Source organism: Cyphomyrmex costatus, unplaced genomic scaffold, assembly GCF_001594065.2.
Source record: "Cyphomyrmex costatus isolate MS0001 unplaced genomic scaffold, Ccosl1.0 scaffold199, whole genome shotgun sequence".
In the NCBI taxonomy this organism is placed as follows: domain Eukaryota; kingdom Metazoa; phylum Arthropoda; class Insecta; order Hymenoptera; family Formicidae; genus Cyphomyrmex; species Cyphomyrmex costatus.
Genome location: NW_017276028.1, coordinates 1156747 through 1181693, shown reverse-complemented (window position 1 = coordinate 1181693; position 24947 = coordinate 1156747). Strand labels below are relative to the sequence as shown.

Sequence of the window (24947 nt, the reverse complement as noted above, 5' to 3'; positions counted from 1 at the left end):
TTTTCAATAGATGCACGTCAAAACATGCTGGAATCGCACATGAAGTCTTTAATACGCCATTATCACCCATTCCACCTGGCTCAAGGAGCCAGGTGGTTTTTTCACCCTCCCAGGTGGATAGAATAGGAATCTGAACGTTCCACAGTGTCCAATGAAGGCACTCAAAAGGAATCTGAACGCTTTCTGGGTGACTGGGTGCACCTGGGTGGGGAATCTGAACGCAGCCTAAAGCCCAAGACACAATGTGAGGAAATAGCGATAGCGATAAGTTTCAACCTATCAAAAATGTGTATTCCGGTGTATTCGATTTCTGATAAGTTGAAACTTATCGCTATCGCTATTCCCTCGCATTGTGTCTTGGGCTTAAGTCATGTTATTAGCATCACATCTTTAAGAAAAAATGTTTCGTTTAGAAAATACAATGAAGGTATGATTTAATTATCTCGGTTCGACTTAGCCAACTCCACTCTATATAAATGCATTAAAAAAATATGTAATATATTAAAAAATTTATATTTTTTCAGCAATTAATCAAAAAAATGGATATAAAAATGAGTACAAATAAAAAATGAGTATATGATCAATAAAATTAGCTAAGTATATATCATTATAAAAATAGACTTTGAAAATCTTATAAAAATAAAAATCTATTTAAAAATATGTAAAAAAATTGATGTTATCAGTGCAATTGCCTAATACTTATATGCAATAAACGTTTAATGCATTCAAAAGTTACATGCAATAACAATTTAATATATTTAAAATTATAAGCAGCTAAACGCACTTATTGCCCCTATCATGTAAATTTTGAATCACATGAAACGAGTGTAAAGTGATTAAAATAATCATCGGCATTATAAAGAAACAGAAATACTTGATGTATAAATATAAGTTTTTTTTAATATTCATATTGCATACTTTTGATTACATTTATATAATTGACATATCCTTTTAATACGCTTGTATCCTTTTTATCTTTGTAAAATCTTTTTTATAAGATATTTCTAATAATAAAAATTGAATCCATTATCTTCTATATTTTATAAGAATATAAAGGACGGGTTGAAGGATTAGAAAGTAAAAAAGCTAAAGAAAAGTAAAAAAAATTCGACAATATTATTTCAATATATTGAATTTTATTAGAAAATTCTTTTATTTAGGCTACAACATGTAATATAATTGCGTTTGGTCTAGACCCTTATCAAAAGAAAAAGCTAAACTGCACCATGTTTACTATTGCCTTATCGAGCCACTTTGCTAATTTACGCAATTACGCCTCGAGGAAAAAACATATGAGGTCAACGAAAAGTAAACCGTACGATAATGTTTCCATTTTCATGCAAATTTGAAAGCAAACTATGCTTATGTCGCATTTTACATTATCCAATTTTTGACAGTTAGCAACTATATTATATATCGAAACATGTTCAAAATATTTTTATATATAAATTTGTCAATATTAATTATCAATATTAGAGAATATTTGCTAAATGCAATGTCACGCACAAAAAAAAAACATAATTTAGAAAATGTGCGAAATCTCTGAATTAAATATATATATTTTAATATGTATCTCTATATATATTTATAAAGATATTCTGTACTACCACAATCTTTACGGGTATCATTATTATCTGAACAATATCTTGACAATACGAAGAAATTTAGCGCATCAACGAGCTCGATACATTTCTTTGAAAATTCGAGAAAATACAAATTTCACTTTCTCAATTTTCAGATCAATATTAATTTTTTAAAAATACAGGTCGTTGGTGCGCTGAATCATTCAAATGTTTAAATAAGAATCATCGCTCCTAATTGATCATTCATAATTAATATACATATTGCAGAAGGTCAAACAAAGAAGAATCTCACTAAATGTACAATTTCCGATTTGAATCAAATACATTTTTATGATTATGAATCAATATATAAGATCGCAGGTTGATCATTCCTGCCGATTGCACATTAAAGAAAAAAAGATAGCAATGATCGCTTTCATGATAGAACTGGTTCCTCGAGGCGTAGCCTAAGGATCAGCGGCCCCAAAGACATGCTGTGCCTAAAGAAGAAGACAATAGTGATTGTACATCGAACTGCGTACAATCGATATACATCGTAATAGGTGTAAAAATAATAAAATTAGTGGTAGTAAACCCCTCTATTACATTATACTGCATGTAGAGTCTGTGTACATGTCTGTGGGTGTTTCATACGTGTATATGTGTATAACCGTTCGATTCGGTCGCAAAACGTTCAACGTAGTAAAGGAAACTCTCCCAAGCAAGCTAATCCTAAGATAATGTAATATCCTTTTCTTGTTTATTCATATAGCTTCTATTTATATTAGGTATGCATGTACGTGTGATAACTAAACAGATACATTTCTTCTTCTTCTTCTTCTTCTTCTTCTTCTTCTTCCGTCGCATACGGCCACTAACGGCCTTAACTTTAAAGAGCAGGAGGCTGTTATGATTATCTATTCTATAACATTTGAAAAATTGAAACTTAAACTTCGCTCTGAACGCGAAGTTTATCACCAGCCTAGTACATTTACGTCTGTTCAGTGAACATCTCGATCTGTCTCAATTTTCTTCCTGCACTCAAGATTGGCCGACATTCACATACTTGGCCTTATATGATTATTCGCGTAATATAGAGATCGAAAATACATTAAATTTTAACTAGTTATGTATCTTCTTTTGCTATTAAAAAGAATCAGAATTGACTAACATTAAAATTAATAATGTTGGTCAAATCGATCTAAAAAAGATTTTTGGTAGTTATTTTTTCAAAATGCCCTTAGAACATTTATATCAGGATTAATAAAGACTGATGTATTTTTTTCATAAGAATAAAACATGTATATTTTTAAACATGTTTTTAATGCTTCAAATATGCTTTAAACAGTATTACAAAAAATATATTTAAAACATATTTAAAACATCGGTCAGGCATGTTTTAAACTATTTAAAACATGTCTTTTTTTTACCAATCCTGATTTATATCGACCGAACTATTTACTTCTTCTATTTACATCACTCTGGTGAAAGTGGTTTTTACGTTGGACAAAATCCAGATTTAGACAGACCATATACAACACTTAATATAAACATGATAGATAAGGATATAGATACTGACAAATTGGGAGTGCAGAAAGAAACATCAGGTAGTGCGAACGAGTTAGTTGTCCTTCAAATCACACGCACCATACACACTGATAATATAGACTATTTTTAAATCAAAATTATTTCAAAAAATATAATTATTCCAAATTATAGTTATATGTAATTTATACTATTATATCATATAAATAATATATATAATCCTATTTTTTCTATTTGTTTGAAACACAGCGCGATATAGAAATATTTGCGTATATCTGAATAAATCAAAACCATTCAGACGTAGGATTATATAAATAATGCATGCCATGACACAATAAAATTTCTCCATGCATCGCCAATTATACGCTAACTGCTGGTTTTGTTAAAATCCATTCTGTTTATTTTTCACATAAGATACATTTAAAGCAGCCTCCTGTTCTTCAATATATAACTATATTAATAGTTTCTCATAGAATTATCAAGTAAAATTTGTAAAATACAATATACTGCCTATTATAAATTCTTAATCTTTTTCTTTATAAATAATTATAGTAATAGTCACACTGTTTGTTAATTTATAATATTCAGATGTCATTCTTTTGAATTAAATTTAAATATTACATTTGTGCCCTTTCCGCACTAATTTTTGTAGTATTCTGCATGACTGCATGTGTTGTGTGTATATATATAATACATGTAATACATAATCTAAAGGACTTACGGGATATTTACAATATGTACATGTTAATAACGATGTCGTTCAAAACCACTCGATAATTTTTATTCCCTTCTCGTCATTATTAATGATCATTTCTCATTTTTTTCTTCCACAGAACACACTACCACTTCGCGGAGAGAGTGAATAATTCCCTCTCATCTTTCTGGAAATAACTTCATTTGAATTTTCAGTGGATTATAATAACGAATAATGGTAAAAAATGGTTCTGGTCGGATCTTTCGCCCCATTATCAGACGAAACGACCATTGTGTCTTCACTTAAAGTTTTTGCGATTGTACGCCGTTGCATACAAATCCAATTAAACTGAAAACTAATTACAGAAAAACTTACAACTCTTAAATAATAGGTTCCGCCATGTCACTATGATTCCATTCGCTTTACACTTGGCCAACCTTAGATTTGCCTCCGGCGGCGTAAGAAGTGCAAGGACTACAGGACAACTGTTTGCTTTAGAGGTCGAAGAGGAAGACTCTACAGCTTTATTTTCACGTGACATATGCAACACTAATGTCCTTGAAAAATTAGATTATCCAAAGTTCGTGTTCTATTTGGTGCGTCTACGTTACCACTTTTCCCTCTGTAGCAAAAGTTGTGGTCTTACCTGGGCACGCTGCCTCTACCTAATGATTTAGGGTTGGCCAAGCTCTCACTCATGCTACGAATCGAGATCGTCCTCTCTCTGGCTACTAAAGTAAGATACCAGGCCGCCAAATTCGCCGGTGCCATGATCGTCATCATTCGGATGCGATTGCTGCGGCGGTGCCTGAGGCGGTGGCGGTCCTTGAATCGGTGGTTGGTTGTCTGCCGGCGAGGAGAAATGTTCCGAAGGATACGGCGAACTCTGATAGGCAGCTGCATCGTCCGCCGTAGACATTGGCGGAGGTGGCGGATAGGCACCGTAGTGATAATTAGGTGGCGGAGGCGGATGATACGGTGAAAAATTACCGGGCGGTCGATTGGGAGGTGGTGAAGGTTGCTGCATATTGTGATTTACAGGAGAGGCATTGGTAAACGGCGGCATCTGATGCCTGGGTCCCATAGGATTCTCGGCGAACCTAGCCATTGGCGGACCACCCCTCACATATGGTGGAGGTGGCGGTGGCGGCGTTGGACCGCCTTTGGCCAGTGAACTGCCGGCCGACGGTGGAATCATCGCCGGTCCGCCGGGCGTCAAAGGCGAACTCCGATCTCTATTGCTAATGGAGATCGGTCCGCCACCCGAAGGGGACGGGTCCATTGGATGGTGTGGCGTGTGATACATCTGCGGTCCGGGTACTCGCATACGCATTGGTGGTGTACCCGACCTGACCGCAGCAAAATGTGGTGGCATAGATGATTGACCCGCCTGTCTATAAGGGGACGGGATCCTGGCACGTGGTTGCATCTCGTATCCCGTTCGCGGACCACCCATCATCTGTCCTCCAGCGTTGGGTCCACCGAAATATTTATGGCCCATCGCTGCCGCCGCCGCAGTGAATGACTGTGGAGTACTGGACACTGGTTGGGACTGAAGCATTCTCGTGATGACGGAAGACTGTTGACCGGGTAACGATGGATAAACTGATTGCGAATTTGGCGACTGCGTCGATGGAGGGCCTGGTGTAGGTACGGTACTCGCTGGTGGTGTGGAGGGTGCCGAACCAGACGTACTGCTACCTGGCGTAGGAAGAACGTTTGGCATATCGTTCTGTTTCATGTCTGAATTTGAGTCAGTACCCATGCCGATCAAACCAGCTTCGGCCGCGGCCTTAGCCGCCGCTTCCGCAGCTCTAGCCGCCTCCATTGCAAGAGTCTTTTTGCCCTTGCCACGACCTCGTCGTTTCGGCTTCACCGGCATGCCATCTGGATTAAAAAGTTGTCCATCGGGTCCAGTCATAAGAGGCATATGTCCTCCTTCGATGCTTCTATCTGTTTCCGGCGTCAAATCCGTAGATAAGGTACCCGGATTCATGTTGTGTGACATATTACTCACGCCATCCGGTGTGCCAACTCCACCGATAGCCGAAGCCGGGATGATGCCTAGATTTGACGCACCATCCCTGCGCATCTGTTCAGCGAGGATCTCGGCCTTGCTGCGACGTCCACGCTTCTTTTTCTTGGGCACCTCACCGTCCGTTCCCTCGGGTGCATTAGGATCTCTTTGCCTCTCCGCCGCCAATATCTCCAGAGCCTTTATACGCGCTTTCTCCAACTTCTTAGCTTCTCGTTCCTCCTTTTTCTTCTTCTTTGCTATTTCGATTGCCGCGTACTCCAACTGCTGACGTCCGTAATCTTCATCCAGCATCATCCGCTCGAGCTGCTCATCGTCTAGATCAGCTAACTCTCCGGCACCAAGACCTGTCAATGAACCTTCAGGAACGTCTCCGGTAAACGAACTTGCTACCGACATTGTCGTGCCTGCTAATCCAACATTATCTGGAAGATTATCATCAATTTTAGATGCTATGTCACCAATAGGATTGTCCATAACTGCGCCAATCATATCTCCATCAATGTTATCCTTCAATTTCTGCTTGCGCCATCTGTTTTTGCTTCCTGGTTTCGGTCCAGGTTTCTTTCTTTGTTTCGGTACGTCATCAGATAAAGACTTACGTTTTGCTGCAGGGCTCTTACTATTACGTGATTTCTTTGTTTTCGGTGACTTTTTAAATTTTAGGGCATCCTTCTTAGGAATATAAATATCTCCTAAAACATTCAATCAATATCTATAAATACATAATCGTTATTATTTAGATTTGTACGTTAGACGAAATATTTAATAAATTATAATAATTTTTAGAAATAATCCTTTTAAAAAATAAGTTGTACGTTATAATAATAAATAATGAACGGCAGTTAAAAATATAAAAATTAATTAAATCATTATGACTCGCTCAAAAATCTTAGCCGTTATTACATCTCACACGCAAATCGTAATAGATTATTTATCAAATTTTTCACATAAAATTTAGCAACAATACCTAGCTTGTAGCCTAATACTAATTTTAATCACAAATGAATTGAAGATTTGAAGGACTCTTTTATATAACAATAATTAACACGTTAAATAGGGCGAATAAGAGTCAAATTACAATTTAAAATCTAAATCTGTTAATTTATATATTGCGAAGAATATCACGTAATGTTTGGCGTTTCGTCCCGGCTTCCACTACTGGACTCATCAGTAAGGCATTGTAATGGAAGCTTACCTTATACGCCTTGATAAGTTATTAAATCGAGATTCTATATAAAGAGATATACGCGTGTCTTAGCACTTGCAAGAATTTGCGAATATCGATAGACCTCTGATGGCGAGTCGACGTAGTGATATTGTTCGCAATATTTTTCCAAAGTAGGAAATAACGTTCTATTAATATATATAGTCCCCCCAAATTGCGCGCCTAATTTTAATACTAAATTAAATTTTAATACTATTTTAAATTTTATTTCTAATTTTTTAAATTTATTGAACATCTTATTTACTTTTGACTTATTTTATGCAAAAATTGATTCTGCATACATTACGATTTATTTGTACGCAATGAATTTTATTATATAAAAATGTAAGGCTTATTTTATATTATGTTACCTGAATCAGAATCCTTTTCTCCATCATCATTCATATCATCAGCCTCATTCATTACATACTCATCTTCGCTTTCACCAGTCTTTCTCATCATCAATGCTTTTTTCAGTTCCTGTAAAATAATTAAAATTTAGATACTATTGTATATATTAGTGATAATTTTGTTAAAGTTAAAAATCACTCACTTCCTCGCTATCTGACGCCATTTCTTCTCGATAATTGATTTTTCGTCCTCGAGTTCGTCGACTTAATATTTCTTCTTCTTCTCGTTTGTTTTCGTCTGGAAGTCCACCATAAATAATCTGTAAAGAATAAAATTCGTTAAAATTAATATTGTTGAAAAATATATATGACCATCCATAACTAATCATTAAGGGGAACACCTCATGTAATGAGTCAAAAAAATTGAAAAATTTGTTTGCATAATTTTATAATTTTTTCTCACGCGTGCACGTAATGTGCCCTATACCGCAACGCTTTTGCGTGCGATAAATAGCCAATATCTCATATGAAAAATAACGCAACGCAGTGGTAGCACTCGTACAAATAACAACACAGAAAAACCTAAAACCTAACGTCGTAGACGCAGGCGCCCGATGTTCGTTCGGGTCGTGCCATTTTTCGCGGGCATTGCATCATCATCTTTGTTCTCATAACTCTTTTTGACTTTTGTTACTCGTCGCCTGTGGCGGCAGCTTTTCGATACTGGCCATATCGTCCAAGTCAGAAATTTGTGGACGGGGCCATTTTACCAAGATTGTAAGTGTCCTTCAACGTGTAATAACGTTCAGATGAAATCAGTAAGTATATATCAGAAAGCAAAAATAAAGCAAATATGTGAACAATAAAAAATTTTGTATTGTTAAATATTTATATACGAAATATTTTAATTTCGCAATATATTAGATTATATAATTTAAAAAGATTTTAACGATATTATTGGCTCATTGCCCTCTTTCTCTATATTATTTATTTTAATTTCTGTGTCAGGGGGCTGCGCCCCCCCTCGAACCCCCCTCCCCGCTTCCTGCGCCCCACGCACCACCCCATAAGTCGCACTCGCTTCGCTCGTGCGAATTTATAATTGTATAACATATTACTAACACAGTGCACTCGTGAGGAAAAAATCTATGTGCAACTCATGTGCTATAATTGTCTATATCTCGCTTCGCTCGTGCGTTCCCACGCCCGTGTCGCGCAATAGACAGCTTACCACACATGTAAGGCCGGAATCAGACTACGCATTGAACATTGAGATTAAAGATTGAAAGATTGAAATTTGGCCAATCAAAATAATAGGAGCAAAAATTCTTTTATTCTCATTGGTCAAATTTCAATTTTTAATCTTCAATCTCAATTTTCAATGCGTAGTCTGATTCCGGCCTTACACAATGTACTATAACCGATCAAAAATATGTTCCTTGAATTTAGAACAAAATTCGAAGAATTAACGCAATTACAGATAATTTGCGGACCGTCAAGCAGGTAAAGCACCGAGCGCGTGGTGTATTTCTTCCATCGATTCTTGGGCTTTGAACATAACTGAAATATTTCTTTTATGTATCCTATAGAAACATTATACTGTACAGTGTATGCATTCGTGTTTCTTTGTATAACATCTCGAAACAGTTATATTTTTGAAGCCGCAGTCTTCGATTTGGAGTGATTTTGACTCATAAACTAAATATCAATTGCTGCTTTTATAGCTGTTGGAGTTTTTAACGAAGGTTATAGTTCCATTTTGCAAATAATGCATAGCATGGATATTATTACTGGTCAGTAATGTAAAATATTTGCTAATCAATACAACGCACAACGACTACGGAGACTCGAGCGCCACAGCTTAGCAGCACTAGAGAAGCTATATCGGATCGTCGAGAATAAAATGCAGCTTTACAATTTTTTTTTGAAAAAACAGAAAGTTTACTTTATGGACCCGGAATAGCAGATTAGCTGTAAGTAATCGAAAATTGTTGGTTATGTATATTTAAAACTTTAAACGCGTTTTTCTTGGAACTACTTTTTTAAAATTGACATGCAAGATATAACTCAAAAACTATTCATTCGATTGAATTCTTCCTGTGCATACACATTTAGATAAATACTTCCCTCATAAATTGAACCTTTATTTATAATTATGTTTAAATAAATTACTTTTTTAATACGTAATGAACAATTTTCTTCTACGTATCGCCCCATTTTTATAATTTCATATTAAAAGTAAGTTCAATTGATAACATAAACTCTACAAAAAAGAACTTTTTTGTTTTTTGTTTCCGATAAATACAAGTGGCGTTACATTGTGCGCCGACAAGCGACTTCAATGCTGACGAATCAAAATTAGATTATTATAAATATAAAATACACATTGTTTTTCTATCGCAAAAAAATTTTTCTAGTAGTTAATATTTTACAATAACATATCCTGAAAATTTCAAAAGAATTTGTCGTATAGTTTTCTATTTAAAAAATTGCGAAAGATCACCTTATTTTCTACATGATTCGTGAAATGTCCCCCTTAAATAAAGAAACAAAATATACATACTTTTCGTCTAATAGCAGGAGCCTTTTTCGGTTTAGGCACAATGTCCTAAAAAAATAATATTAAATATTAATTTTTTGTAACAATAATTAATTAAAATGTACTTACCTTTTTGATTTTCTGAATCGGTACTATTTCTGACGGCTGCTGAATCTGTGGAATAGGGACATCTGAAGCAGCAGCAGTTGTTGTTGTTACTACTGCTGCTGCTGCTGCTGTTGTTGTTTCTTCTTGTAATCTATCATCTTTTATTTCAACGCTGCCTTCGCCTAAAGAAGTTTCAAAATTTTCTTGTTTACTAACGTCCATCATTTCATTTAGACTGGTATTGAAGTCTTGTAAATTAGGTTCGCATTGTGTTTCAATTTTCGGCTCATCTTCTTCATCATTTTCACTCTGATTATCAGACTCTATTATACGTTTTCTCTTTTTTTTCTTTTTGCCCTTTGTTTTAGGAATTGTTCTGACTCTGGATGTTGATATTGTCCTGCTTCTACAATAATTTTAAAAATAACTTAAACATTTTTCTGTATAATCATGTTTTTAATATATTATTTTTAATATATATTACGCATTTCGCACTTTTTCTTTCTCTGTCTCCATGAATTATCGCTGTCTTCACTATCCGAATCTCCCCACATGGATCGCGATTTCTTTTTCTTTGGTCGATCACTGTCGTCACTGTCATCATTAACTAAAAAGAATTTATTACAATAATTTTTTTAAATATTTGTGTGCCTTAGATTTATATGCCCGTTCAGCTTGTCTAAAGTAATCAATCTTTCAATCCTGAAAACTATAGAAATCTTTTTTCGCGCAAAACTGCTGCTACGCACAAAGTGTGAACATATTCTTTATTTTGTAGTGTGTATATATATATATATATATATAAAAATGATAATTATTTGATAAATAATTAAAATTTTTAGATAAAAATTTATATTAATTATTTATGTAAAATTTATACAAGATTAATTGTATAAAATCCGAATGACATATAAAAAAAGTCAATTACTTATAGGACAAGTTCCGGATTTAATTCTTTAATTTTTGTTCTCATTCTTTTTATAATTTAGTTTATAAAAAATTGATTAAAGATTTTGTTGAGTGAAGAAGAGTACGAAATAAATGTAACTAGTGTCAAGAATAAATAAATAAAGACATATACATAGAGATATTAAAAAGTACAATAAACTTACTAAAATCATCATCGTAGGCCCTAGTCATACGTGCCCTGGTAGATCTTCGAACAGGGCGCGAATCGCCTTTTCTACCACGTCGTTTTACGTCGGCAAAGCTGCTATCATCAGATGATGAAATATGATCATCAAAGTCCTCCTCTTCTTCGGAGCTTGTACCCTTAAAATCTTCGTCACTATCCGGATCGTCTTCACTGCTTATGTCGAGGCTATTCAGCTTCCGATGTTTCTTACGTGCTAGTAATCGTATTCTGTTCCTAGCAACCGTATTTTGTTCCTCTTCTAGATCATCAACCACATCTTCATTCTCAATCTTATATTCTTCATCACTTTCTTTTTCCGGCTTTGATTCCGTATCGTCCTTGTCCTCTTCTAATTGCGTCATCTTTAATGCTTCAACCTGTAAAATAAATAAATGTAGCATATTGTGTATACATATAATAACACATATCACGTTCCTACTTTACATATCTATTTATAATTATTTTAATTTACCTGTGCCTCTTCCTTTTCTGCATTAACTATTGTTGCAATATCCTTGCCTCTTCCCTGATTGCCAGCACCTTGAACCGCTTCAACTTCATCTTGAATTGCGGCATTAATCATATCATCATATTCATTAAACTTGTAGGTACTGGCACATCGACGTTCTCGTAACTGATAAACTGGTTCACTTTCCTCACTGGTTATCGACATTACGGAAGTGGAGTCCGACGAAGAAGATTCTGAAGAATCTATAAAAACAGATTAATATCGCGTATACTATAATGATACACGATAATATTAATTAACGTAAAGTCATATATTATTTAAAACAACGTAAACCCACGCAATATAAAGTATTGTACACAATTTACCATTGTCTGATTCTTGACTGGATGCTTGTGATCCTTTCGATCCATGTTGTGTTTCGCCTTTATGAAGTACATTATCCAGACTTATGCCGACAAAAGCCAATCGCTTTTTTCGTAGCATTTCATTCTCGTGTCTTTTTGTTAACTGATCCAGCGTTTTTAGAGTCTCTCGTAATTTGGTCACCAATAAAGTCTTAAAAGATAATTTTATTAAGACACATATACACATATTTATACATATATATGAAACTTTGCGAAAAGTGTGCAATATTTATGTGCGGACAATTCACAAAATAATCGTATAAAAAACAAAAAATTGTATAAAAATAAACTTACATGTTGACACGGAGGGCAAAACCAGTCGCCTTCGGGTATAAGCATAAGAGCTGGCCTAAGACAAGAGCAATGCCAACCTTTGTCACAAGAATCACACAAAAGAATCCATTCAGGATGATCAGCTTTGCCACATTTCTGACAGGCATACTCATCCTCAGCTTCCTCAACATCACTTTGGGCTAATAGAAAAAAGATAAAATAGTCGAATAAGAGTCCAATTATATAAAAAATAAGATAATCAAAAGGCTCAGTTAAATAAATTAAAAGAAAAAAAAGAAAACAAAAAATGCCAATGTGAACCGATACAAGTTATTAGTGTGTATATATATATTTTTATATATAAAATTTATTCAAAATGAATAATAAGACCGTATACGTTTCGACCTTCGTTCAAGTCCTCTTCAGTACAAAGAAAAATGATCAAATATAAAAGTTATACATATAATGGTAGCGCATACGAAATATAAATTATTTGAGTGTAAAGTACAAAATATGGTGGTAATGTCCGAATTTAAATCAAATCTTGTGTTGTCAAGATTAGACTGTTATCAGTGTAGTATTTGTACAGATTCTATTATACTGTTCAGTTTACTGTGTAAGCACAATTATGAATAAATTAATATATAATTATTATAAAAGTAATTGATATCAAAATTTAATTCACTTACATGGAATTTAAGAGAAAGTTATTAGACAAAACATTAACTGTTTGGCAGACAAATATGAAATGAAATAAAGAGAAACAGTGAGCAACAGAACATGTACCTCAATGACAATATACTATATAAATAATAAATAGACAAGAGATAAATTTTTAGAATAGAAGCATTACTCAGTCTTAAAAAATAAATCTGTATATAAAGGATCAAGTGAAAGTGTGTCATTTTAGGTGCGTTCCACTTGACGCTCGCAACGCTCATGGAATCATTTCATCCTTGTTGTTTATTAAATGTTAAACAAGGACAAATAACGCTCGCAAACATTGTGAGCGCCAAGTGGAACGCACCCTTTGTAAATTCAGGTTTAGTTTTTGTTTTTAATATGTATTATCTCTAATATCAGTCTTTTATTTAAAATCTATTCTTTGTTTAAAATATGTACACCATCCAAATCAAATTCATGAGATAAGTCAATACGATGTTGCGTAATAACCGAATGTTGGGTCGTATTTCTGTTGATATGATTTCTGTGTTTTTTATGCGCGTTTTTAAACATCAGCTTGTTTGTCCAACGTAAGACGCATCACAGTCCCTCTAATCAATCTTGTATACTACACTGGATTGGGAGAATTGAAGTAATCCTTCTGGACCTTTATGAGTTTGTTTATGCCTGTATAAGCTATTCATATAAAAGATAAATGTTTTAAAAAATTCTTGATTTTATTAGAAATATTAGGAATAAAAGATATAGTAAAAAACTGTAACTTTATATTATTTTTTTCTTGAATTGTCAATTGTTCTTTGATGACAACATCATCAGTTCAATTAAAAAGATCAAATTTTTTGTAAAGTCATTTTTTGATAGTTAAAAAAATTAAACTAAGACGTTAAACTAATCATTATTTAGTAAAATTTGTATAATTATGTAAGAACTGTGCACGATGTCGGGACTCGAACCGAGGCCTCATTGTAGTTCGTATTATAGCAAGCCACAGTTTTGCTGCGGAGCCACACAGCTCCGGGAGAATCTCTCTTAGGTTATTTCTTACAATTATTTCAAAATTCTTTTTATGAAAATTTGGGTGGGAAAGTAGTAATATCCTATCAATCAAACCAATAATTGTGCCAATTTTTTGACTGAGTGGATGTCGCAAGAAGTAATTGAGGAAGCGATCTGAGAAAGTTGGTTTGCGATACCAATCAATAATAATAGTTTTTTCTTTTTTTACGATGACAGTCTAATCTTGACAATCATTAAACTTAACAATTTGATAATCACAAGATTTGACTTAAATTCGGACATTACCACTACGGTATTTTGTACTTTACACTTAAATAATTTATATTTTGTATGCGCTACCATTTATATGTATAACTTTTATACTTAATCATCTTTCTTTGTATTGAAGAGGACCTGAACGAAGGTCGAAACGTATACGTCTTATCATTCATTTTAAATAAATTTTATATACAAAAATACACACTAATAACCTGTAACGACTCACATTGGCATTTTTTTTTTATTTATTCATATGAGCCTATTAATTATAATAAAAAGAAAAAGAACTACGAGCCAAAAAATTCGTTAAAATATAAAATTGTTTGTAAATAAAAATTGTCATTTGGTTAAAATTACATAGTTTAATTAGAAAAATAGATAACAGACGATAACAGACCTATTGATTATCTTATTTTTTTAAATCAAAAGAAACAAACAAATTGCCAATATGAGCCATCACAAGTTCTCAATGTGTATTTTTTATACAATTTATTCGAAATAAATAATAAAACATATGTGTGTATATATACACGTTTTATATACGTACACTGAGGACTTGTGTTGGCTCATTTTGGTAATTTGTTTCTTTTGATCCATTATATAAATTTCTCTTTAGCAAAGAACTTACCCTTTTGTGCTGTTCTAGCACGTCTCAAAGGTTGAGATTCTTGATCCTTCTCGAGATCGCTCTCAGGAGAAAATTCATGATCACTTTTAAATAATAAAGAGCCTTCGCTCTCCATATCTTCGTCCATATCCTCTTCTTCATCTTCATTGTCATTCTCTTCGTCACTGCTAGATCCGGATGAACTCTGCCATGGATTCGCTTCGTTAAATTTAGCAAGCATCTTCTTTTTCTTCCTCTTTCGACGTCTCTTTTTGGACTTTTTCTCCTTTTCAATTTCCTTTATAATAACTTCTTCTTCCTCGCTTTCCGGCTGTGCGACACAAAAGAATTACTTATTAAGTTATAATTACAGTTTTTTTCATATGTTTAACATCGAACAATTAATTACCTTCTGCTTTTTTCTTTTTTTCTTTTCTGATTCCTTTTTCTCTTCTATTTCACGCATACTTTCTTCCTCAATTCTACGCCTGTCCGCTTGTTCCTTTATTTTCAACTGCGCTATTCTTCTTGATTGCCTGACAGGCGTCTCGTCCTGTGCTGTTACATGTGATGTTTCAGTCTCTAACGAGATATCTCTGCCTATTTCTAAACCTAAGACCATTTTTCCTGTAAAAATTTGTTTTCAATTAACAAGCTTTCACAAATACTGCATATTCCACGAGCAATCACTACGTATGTATACTTACGCTTTTTCCGTTTCTTCTGTGTTGTATTTAAAGTATCGTTAGGCGCTTCATCAGGATGATCACCAGGCGACATTTGATCGCCCTGAAATTCCGTGAGCTTTGGCCGACTCGAACGTCCACCACCCCGGAAACCGCGCCTCTTTCTACCCCTAGGACGACCCCTAATCTTTTTGTCGATCGTCATTGTTTGCGTAATGTTCGGATCACCGCTGCCCTCTTTATTCGCGTGCTTTGTTGCATTATCAGGATCACATTTCACAGCCTCGTCCTCGGAGCTCACCGTCACCACTTCACGACTTTCCTCGACGGACTTTCGTAATTCTTTATCCGGTATACGTTTTGCGCGTAACTTCATTCTTTTGCCACCCATCATCTCTTCGTCTTCTTGCTTCGCTGCTCCATCCTCGGAATTCGATTCATGAGCGCTATTTCGCCGTTTTCGCGAAACCTTCGGTGTTTCCGTAGTGCTATCCAATTTCCATCCCTCATAAACTAACTCAGTTGCCGGCTTTACGCGAATACTTATCTTAGAAGCATCAGACACATTTTCAGTAATATTCTTTAAAGTGTCATCGGTACACGCTAAGGGATCTGTTTCTTCCGGTACAAAGACATCTTCATTATCCACACCTATCGAATCGTCAGAAGCTTCAGAAATAGTTCTCATTTCGATTTCCTGAATTTTAGGAGATTCTTTCCTCTCTGCAGTTTCTAAATCGACCTTCTTCGAATCTTCGACGACAGTCACGGAATCGTTTACTATACCGAAATCATTTTGAAACAATTGCGTTGTAGAGATCGTTGATATTTTTGTTTCATCCTCGATTTGTGGTTTTAACTTTTCAATCTCATTGGATGTATCTAAAGTCTTAGGCGTTTGCATATCGATATCTGTTAAATTTTCCAATGTCTTATCATCGGTTTCCATATACGGAGGTTTAGACTTTAACAGAGGAATATCCTCTACATCCGAGGCACCAATCAGCCTCTTACTAGCTTCTTTCTTTGGATCAGATTTTACAGTATCAATTTCTGAAATAGTTTCCTGAGCAGAAAATGTCGTCGATTCATTATTTGCATTTGAAGGCTCATTTTTATTAAAATTTTCCGTAATCTTATTTACATTTACGTTTATACTAAAAGGCTCGTTTTGATTGTTGCAACTGTCCAAGTTATTAACATTATCCACCTTCGTGGACATCGAATTTGAATTATACAAGGCATCCAAAGACATGCTTCCTTCTAAACTCGCACTTTCAGTTTTCCATGTGTGTGATTTATTCACATCTAAAGTATTATCCAACTTTGCTAGCGTAATATCCGATTCTGTTTGCATCAATGGTAAATTCACTTCTTCCGTGAGCGGTTTAGTTAAACATTCTTCTTGCGGTTTCTCGTCCCTTTTATTGTCTTCGTTACGGTCGAGATCTTCTTTAAATCTTTTACACGGAATAGGCAATTCCTCAAAATTAAGTTCATTTACACTTTTCGACTTTGCAATATTCTCAATATCTAAACTGACATCCAATTTCTCGTTTTTTGTTTGCTCCGTTATGTGAAATACACCAGTCACTTGATTGTCCGTAGTATTAAATTCTGTGCTTTCTCGAGTAAACGAAATTTTTGTGCTTTTATTTGCTTCGCTTTCGTTGAAATCGCGAACATTTTCAGATATTAAACAATCTGCCTTTTCTTCTGTCTCAAGAATCTCTCGAGTGGCCTGCATCTCAACTGTCTTCATATTATCAATCGAATTGTTGAGATATTCTTTACTTTTCTCATTATGGCCAATAGTCATCTCACAACTTTTACTCTGAAAAGATTCAGTTATCTCCTCAGTCGTGACCGGAGTTACTGAAAGCTTCACATCTGACATTTCTGACACTTTAGAATCATCAATAGGAATATCCTGGATATTCGTTTCCTCTTGAAGTTCGTCCTTATTTAAAAGCATTGTTAATTGATCAGTTGAACGATATTCAACGTTATTGCAGACAGATTTGACTTGTATTTCGTCGACACACTTTTGTTCTTTAATTCTAATATCTTGCTCTACAGTTACATCTTGATTCAATACTTTCGTTTCTAATGTCGTTTCTAAAGGCTGTAACTGTTGTTCGGTAGACACTGATTCTTGAGGCACATCAGAAACTAAAGTTGTACTGTCGATATCTTTTTCTTTATCAAGTGATTTTTCATACTGCTCTTCATCCGGTTTTTTATCTATCGGGGCAACAGCACAGTTTTTAGAATCGTTTATTTGCGTCACCTCAGATTCGAAAACATCATTGCTATCATTATCATTGGAATCGCTATCATAATTCGCAACTAGTGACTGTTTATTAACATTCGCGTCCTTCACTTGTGATTCCTGAAAAATTACATCTACAATGTTTGTTTCCGATTGTTCAACAATTACAGCTGTTGCATCGATCTCTGATGTATTGTTTGCAACGTTTTCAGCAATTTCTTCAATTACATTAATTTTGCAGACATCTGCTGCAACCGTCGTATCCTGTTCATCAGTGTTACAAGTTTTACTCTCATCTTTTACAGTTAATTCTTTAAGGTCATTAGAAGCTCCGGTTTCTGCATCAATCTCAGATTTCTCCTTCTCCGAGATTTCAGTTTTCGTCATTGATAAGTCAGTTTCGGACTGACAAGATTCGTGTTCAATATTTGTAAGAACCGGAGCTTTTTTCTCAAATTCTGTTGATTCTTGCATTGTATCTTTTTGCATTGTATCTTCTTGCATTGTATCTTCTTGCATTGTATCTTCTTGCATTGTAACTTCTTGCATCGTATCTTCTTGCATTGTAACTTCTTGTATTGGATCTTCTTGTATTGGATCTTCTTGTATTGGATCTTCTTGTATTGGATCTTCTTGTATTGGATCTTCTTGTATTTTATCTTCCTGTATTTTATCTTCCTGTATTTTATCTTCTTGCATGTTGTCTTCTTGCATTTTATCTTCCTGCATGTTATCTTCTTGCATTTTATCTTCCTGTATATTATCTTGTATTTTATCTTCTTGCATTATATTTTCTTGCATTGGAACTTCTTCCGTTATATTTTCTTGTATTGTATCTTTAGCGTTTCCTGATTTTTCATCATTCGTTGCAGTCTCTTCAGTTTCTTTATACGATTCATTCGATTCAGACACACGATCATCTATAATTATTTCACCATTCGAATCTTGATCAACACAAGAACTGGGATTTTCAGAAACATTGTCTCCATACTCACTTGTAGACTGAACTAAATTAGATGAGCTTATTTCTTTCATAGTTTCGACACTACCAGACTTGGACTGTTCATAGATATTCGTTTCAGGCACCGTTACAGGCGAAATATTGAACGTAGAAGGCTTATCAGTATCAGACGAAGTATTTTCCACTTTTTCATCATCTATTTGCACAGGTTCACTCTCCTGAAATGAAGAGTCTTGCGCAGAGACATCGTCTGAACTGCTTATAGTAGGAACTACATTGTGTTTATCACTTTCTTGAACCGATTCAGAACTGGTCACCACAGAATTTTCAGAAAAATGTGTTTCGGAATCTATACCGAACACAATATCATTAACTTGCACATCGTTCAATCCTTTGTCTTTAATTTCTTCAGAATCACCTGACCCATCATTATGAGTTCCTACATCAGATAATGCATCAGTTCTTTCGCTATTTTTATCGTAGTTAACACATAATGAATCAACATCAGAACCAGTCAGGCTTTTCATCTTTTCGTTATCCGTATCAGTCGAATGATCGTCCTGACCATCGATTTCGGAGAAATTATCATTCTTGTCACTCTGCTTGTCACAACTTTCTCCGATAGAATCTAGATCGGTTTTCTTGAGCCTGTTTGCTTCCTGATAACTTGCAGATTCTACTTCATTCATGGAATTCAAATCTAATGACTCGTTCGATTTGTTAACGTCCTCGAATTCCCTGAGATCGGCTAGCTCTGCTTGCGAATTTTGTGTAAGTGGAGATAAAGATGAATGTGCCGTTGTCTCGAATTCAATTTTGTTTTGCTGTTCGTTACAAACATTTGTACTATCAAACTGATAATCATTCTCATTTTTAGAGTCATTGGCTAATAGTTTGTCCTCTTTATCATCCAACAGCTGCGTTGTAACATCGTCCGATGCTTTAAAAGAATCTTCTTGAGTTTCTGTACTTACAAGATTTTCAGAATCGATAGACTGATCGCATTGCGATGGTTCGACAATCCCACATTCTGCTGGTTGAACATTGAGTTCGCTATTCAAACTGATTTTTATTGAATCTTCTTCAGTTATACTTATGTCATTAATACTTTCATTTCCAGTTACCATTTCTGACGTAGGACTTGTAAGCAATTTCGAGCAGTCATCTTCTTCCACTTCCTTATCAGCACAAACAGATTCTTGTACACTTGACTCTTTACTCGCTTCTACTTCAACTAGCGCGACAGATGAACTAGCAGCATTGTACTCAGGCGTAGTGCTTGGATCTATTGAGCTGCTGGGCGTTAAAGTCTCTTCCTTTGTTTGATCCCACGTGTTACTTGGCGTTTCAATTTTTTCAATATCTTTACTATTATTTCCGCATAAAACGCTGTCAGATTCCAAGGTAAACACATCCGATTTCAACGAATTATTATTTGTTTGCGTCAAATCAAAATCTTCCGTCTTGTACGAATAAACAGTATCATCTGCTGACTTCGACGAAGACACACATTCATATTGCACAGTGTCCGTTTTATCGTGAATTGATGTAGTCAGGCTTTGTTCCGATTGAGATCCTAATTCATCGGATTTCGAAGTGTACGAAATGCAATTGGGACCAAAAAAAAATCTCGGCGGAGATGCAGCTGCTGGTTTGCATTCATTATTCGTTATTTCGGGAGTATTTGGTTCGCGCGAAACCACGTTACTCGAATCAGACAAGTTTTGTGTAACAGCTGAAACTGTCGTAGATTCAAGATCTGTACATGGTTTAGGTTCTTGCAAAGTGTCCGCTTGGTACGATATCGACGAGTCGCATTGCACAGGTTTTTGAAGCGTACAGTCTTTTTCCTGTTTCGTACTTGTATTTTCCGAACTCACGTCGGGCACTTGCAATTTAACACTATCTTCGATGGCTCCACTGCTTGTATTTACAAGGTCATCTACTTTGACGCCTTGATCTACATCAGCGGAATTCTCGTATCCAGTTTTGGCCGATTCAGCGTCCACATTTAACAGCTTTTCTTCCACATTATCACGCTTGTGATCATCCGTATTCTTCTTCAGTGATATGTCTCCTTCGTTTGATATGATACTACTGTCACATTCTTTTTTCTCTTCTGGCTTTCCCACGTCCCATCTGGACAACCTTTTGACAGGACCGGTTGTACTTTTAGGTATTATCTGGACGCCTAACGTGTGCTTAAACTTTGGCTTTTCTTGTATAGAATCTACTATTTGACAATTATCGTTTACGCTTACATTAGACTGTGGATAATTTCTATTTAATTTTACAGGGGTTTTGTTCGACAGTATCGAACCCGTAGATATCTCGTCTTCGGTTAAAACCTTATTCTGCGACAGCGCCGTGGTAGCTGAGTCAGGTTCAGTTTTTGATTCGTTGCTTTCTTTATTGTCAGTAGGCGCGTCGTCGCCGGGATTACCTGTCCCGCACTCCGCGCCGGAACCCTCGCCGTAGTAAAAAGTCGTCGGTTCCTCTATAGCCTCTCCAACAATGGGATTTACTGCGTCGCAATCACTGCCAGATCCCTCGCCTTGGACCATCATTATAGGCTCCTCGATAGCCTCACTCACTTCGTCTCTCCAGTTGCTACTCATCATCGGTCTCTTGTCTATAGAACCCCTGATTGGAATTACATCCGCCCTTATCCTCTTCAGCATATCTTGCTGTATATCGTCATCCTCTATAGGACGTTTCAGTGGTGCATTGTTCATTCTCAGCGTCGTGATCTTGCTGGGATCGGAAAGTATCGCATAACTTGGTAATCTGTGCTCGTCCTTGGCAGGTAATCTAGCTGTATTATGATAAGGCGTCTCGTATGCGGTAAACGGCATCTGTCTCTTGCTCAAATCAGCCACCATCACATGATTACGTAACATTACGCTACGCGCATCGTACGGCAGATTTGACACTTCTGGTTTGTTCACCTTCTTCGTACTTAAATCCATTTCTCGATGCTGGAAATCTTGCGTCCTGTAACCAGGAGAAGGCAAATCCATTGTTTTTCCCAATTTTCGACTAGAAAGATCAATTCCAGAGAAATCCACCGGTCTGTTTTGCTCATTTGCATTTTCCCAGCCACGCGGTGACGTTGATAAATCTATGCCTCTATGACTCCTGTGCGTTGCCGACTTCTCGGATTGATTTCTCGCACAAAAATCTTGCGGCAGTCTATCATCCTCTCCGTTTACCATATTTCCCAACATACTACTGGATCTTGCTAAAGTTTCCGCTATCTTTTCCAACGATTTCGGTCCGCTTGGCTTTTCCAATTTCTCTGACTGTATCCTCACAAGATTTGCAGCTAATTGGTCAATTGGCTTGACCGATAGTTTACTGTGCCCCACAGAAATGGAATCTGTAGTTGAGAAAGATAGACTGTTCTTGCCAGACAATTTCTCGAGGGCTTTTATCTCGTCGGAAGGACCGTGCTTTTTTACCGCGTTTAAAGGCGCGATAACAGATGTCGGACTTACTAATTTTTCATCTGATGGCTGCTTCAATTCCGCAATATTTACCAGTTTCAATGGAGATGAAGTAATAACAGGCGTTTCTATAGATTTTAACGGCGCCGGTTCGTCAACTTCAGCTTTTATAACACCGATCTGTTTGTGTATTATTGAGGGTTTGCTTTCCGATACCAAGAAAGCGGACGTTTCGTCAGTAGCCTCTCTGTGGCTCGCATTTTCCAATTTTGCATCTATTTTCATGTTTAACTTTAAATTAGTCGCCGACAAGGAAGATGAATCATTTTTACATCTTGATTCTATGCTCGGAGTTTGTACCATTTCTTGAGAATCGTCTTCCTCCGTAATTTGCTTGGAACTTTCATCATTCGTCATATCTTCCTCTTCCGCGTCCATATCTTCTTCTTCTTCGTCAACTTCTTTTTCAACTTCATTAATGATAGCATTCGGAATTTGATCTTGATCCTGATCTTCATCACGTTCTCGTTCTTCCTCTAACTCATCGCTTCTACCGTTTGGTAGCTGCTTCATCTCGTCAACGCCGTTTTCTTGAACAACTTCGTCTTCTAAGCTTGGAGACGTTGTTACTTGGCCAGTGTCAATAATAGGTTTCTCAGAAATTTCTAAACTGTTGCTATCCTCATTAATTGGTATGGCTTCAATTTCGCCATTTGACAAGGTACTTATGAGATTAACAACACCTTCTCGATCCCTATTACAAATAACATATGCATTGATAAATGTAAAGAATAATAACAAATGACAATACAACTAAGAATAACTAATTATTAATAGCTGTAGTTTTAGTTAAATTTAACTTACAGTATATAAGACACAAACTTACTGAGCTACTAATTCCCAATTCTCTTCATCTAAATCTTCCTTATAAACTCTTATGTTGCACTCTTCATCCAGCTGACACCAGTACGCTAATCCACTTTTGTCCCTTCCTAAAGGTTCCACACGCAACTCATTAGCTGCCAATTTGTTTACTTCATTCTTAAACTTTTGGTTTAAATCAAATTGTGTTTCCAATAATACCTAAAATAGAAAAATTATTTTGATATTATAAGACAGATTAACTATTTGATCCTATAGACAGGCAAGAAAAAATACAATTCATACTTTAAGTAAACGCAGTTTAACAGCAACGCGAGCTTTCTTGTAACTGAAGCGTTCAAGTTCCCATCCATCCTGATTAGAGTACGTGTGGCAAAACTTGACTAGCGCTCTCTCCCACTTTTCTGGTGACACGGATTTACGTGTTTTGCGCAACAACTTGATGTGCAGATCTATTAATTCTTGCGACACTAAAAACAATAAATTTATAAGAAACAAAAGAAAAACAATCATATATATATACATATACATTTTTGTCTACATGTGTACACAATTAGCTTTCGAATTACAGAACTTAATTATTCCAATATAATCATGAATTTATATGGAAGCCTTCAAGTATTTATGTAAACTTTCAATAAGATATTTATTAAAATAATACTCGAAGTGATAAAAATAAAACTGAAACATTATCCAAAAAAACATTTCTCAAAATTTAAATTAAGTTTAGGGTACTATAAATAAACAATTCCAACTTAAAGCGCAAATCATGAATGGAAATCCGAATAAGGTGACAAAAAAAAACGGAGTACCGCTTTGTTTACGCATTCTATAGTCAAAGGAAGACAATCGTCAGTGGATTTCGGAGCGTTTAGGTCGGGGATCAATCAATGACGTTTCCCCGAAATCGAAGTAAGTAGCGCGTTGCTTGTAAACTCGTAATCACGTGTAACCGACAAGCTGACAAGGTGGCAGCACGCGGCGGAACAACAAATGTGAAATCCCCGTAGCTCATGGCTGGTATCTGTCAATAGCAACGCTTCGCGGAGGGAACGTGTTATTAGGCCGTTCAGGTCGGCGCGAAACCGCGCGGAACGTGAGGGAGGGACGTGTAGAGAGGGACGGCCTCTGTAGTCACCTATACTGCTATATCTCGCGCCAAGCCGCTCGCACACACCAAAACAAAAAGCAGCGGTGTGGCGACGGCGGCGGCGGTGGCGACGGTGACGGCCGCCCGTTCCCACTGTCCGCTGTTCTTGCTCCTCGAAGGAAACGAGAGAGAGAGAGAGAGAGACTGCCTCCTCCGCCGGAACAAATCAACGGACGGATGTATAAGGACAGAACGAGCCAACCTCGAGGCCTCGAGTAGTCGAAGCGGAGACGTACGAAAAAAAACTAATAGTACGCGCTTAGACGACTGGCCTCTCGCGGGGGCGGGTCGCTGTCGTTCCCTCTCGCTTCCTCCCGCGCAACTCCTTCATCTCTCTTCCCCTCACCGTCTAGCGGCGCATATACAACACGACCGTGTCTCGCGCTCTCTCTCTCTCTCTCTCTCTTTCTCTCTATGTCGCTCCCTTCCTCCCGCGCGCGCAAGAGCACGTACACACAAGTGTAAAAAGAGAGAGAGAGATGGATAGATACAGACTGGAGTAAAGACCCACCTTCCTGCGTATTCTCGAGCATCTCCTGGAGCCGAGCGATGTCCGGATAGATGATGCCGCAGGACTTGCCGAAGCAGGCGAGAAATGAGCAGATCACCGCGAAATTTGGGTCACTCGCGCAAGAGGCTTCGTTATCGGACGCCATTTTTCCG

The 24947-nt window shown here is 36.3% G+C and overlaps 1 protein-coding gene across 1 annotated transcript; it reads right to left on the bottom strand.

The window, feature by feature from the left end:
* Positions 1-3672: 3672 nt before the first annotated feature.
* Positions 3673-24947, bottom strand: LOC108773129 (microtubule-associated protein futsch). Its single transcript, XM_018538850.1, has 16 exons — positions 24796-24947; positions 23420-23604; positions 23139-23335; positions 15595-23006; positions 15297-15514; positions 14909-15218; positions 12343-12521; positions 12010-12199; positions 11648-11886; positions 11153-11552; positions 10536-10647; positions 10062-10446; positions 9957-10001; positions 7597-7713; positions 7415-7523; positions 3673-6531 (listed from the first exon to the last, which is right to left on the bottom strand). Exons 1-16 carry the CDS (start codon positions 24938-24940, stop codon positions 4502-4504), a joined length of 12273 nt encoding a protein of 4090 aa, XP_018394352.1. The 5' UTR covers positions 24941-24947; the 3' UTR covers positions 3673-4501.

What these genes read in the sequence shown, in the direction of transcription:
- LOC108773129 (XM_018538850.1), bottom strand. Translation starts at nt 24,940, where the DNA reads ATGGCGTCCGATAACGAAGCCTCTTGCGCGAGTGACCCAAATTTCGCG. An exon ending in TTAAACTGCGTTTACTTAAA is followed by an intron (nt 23,336 to 23,419) that starts GTATGAATTGTA and finishes TTTCTATTTTAG; the next exon opens with GTATTATTGGAAACACAATT. An exon ending in GGCCTACGATGATGATTTTA is followed by an intron (nt 10,648 to 11,152) that starts GTAAGTTTATTG and finishes AATTCTTTTTAG; the next exon opens with TTAATGATGACAGTGACGAC.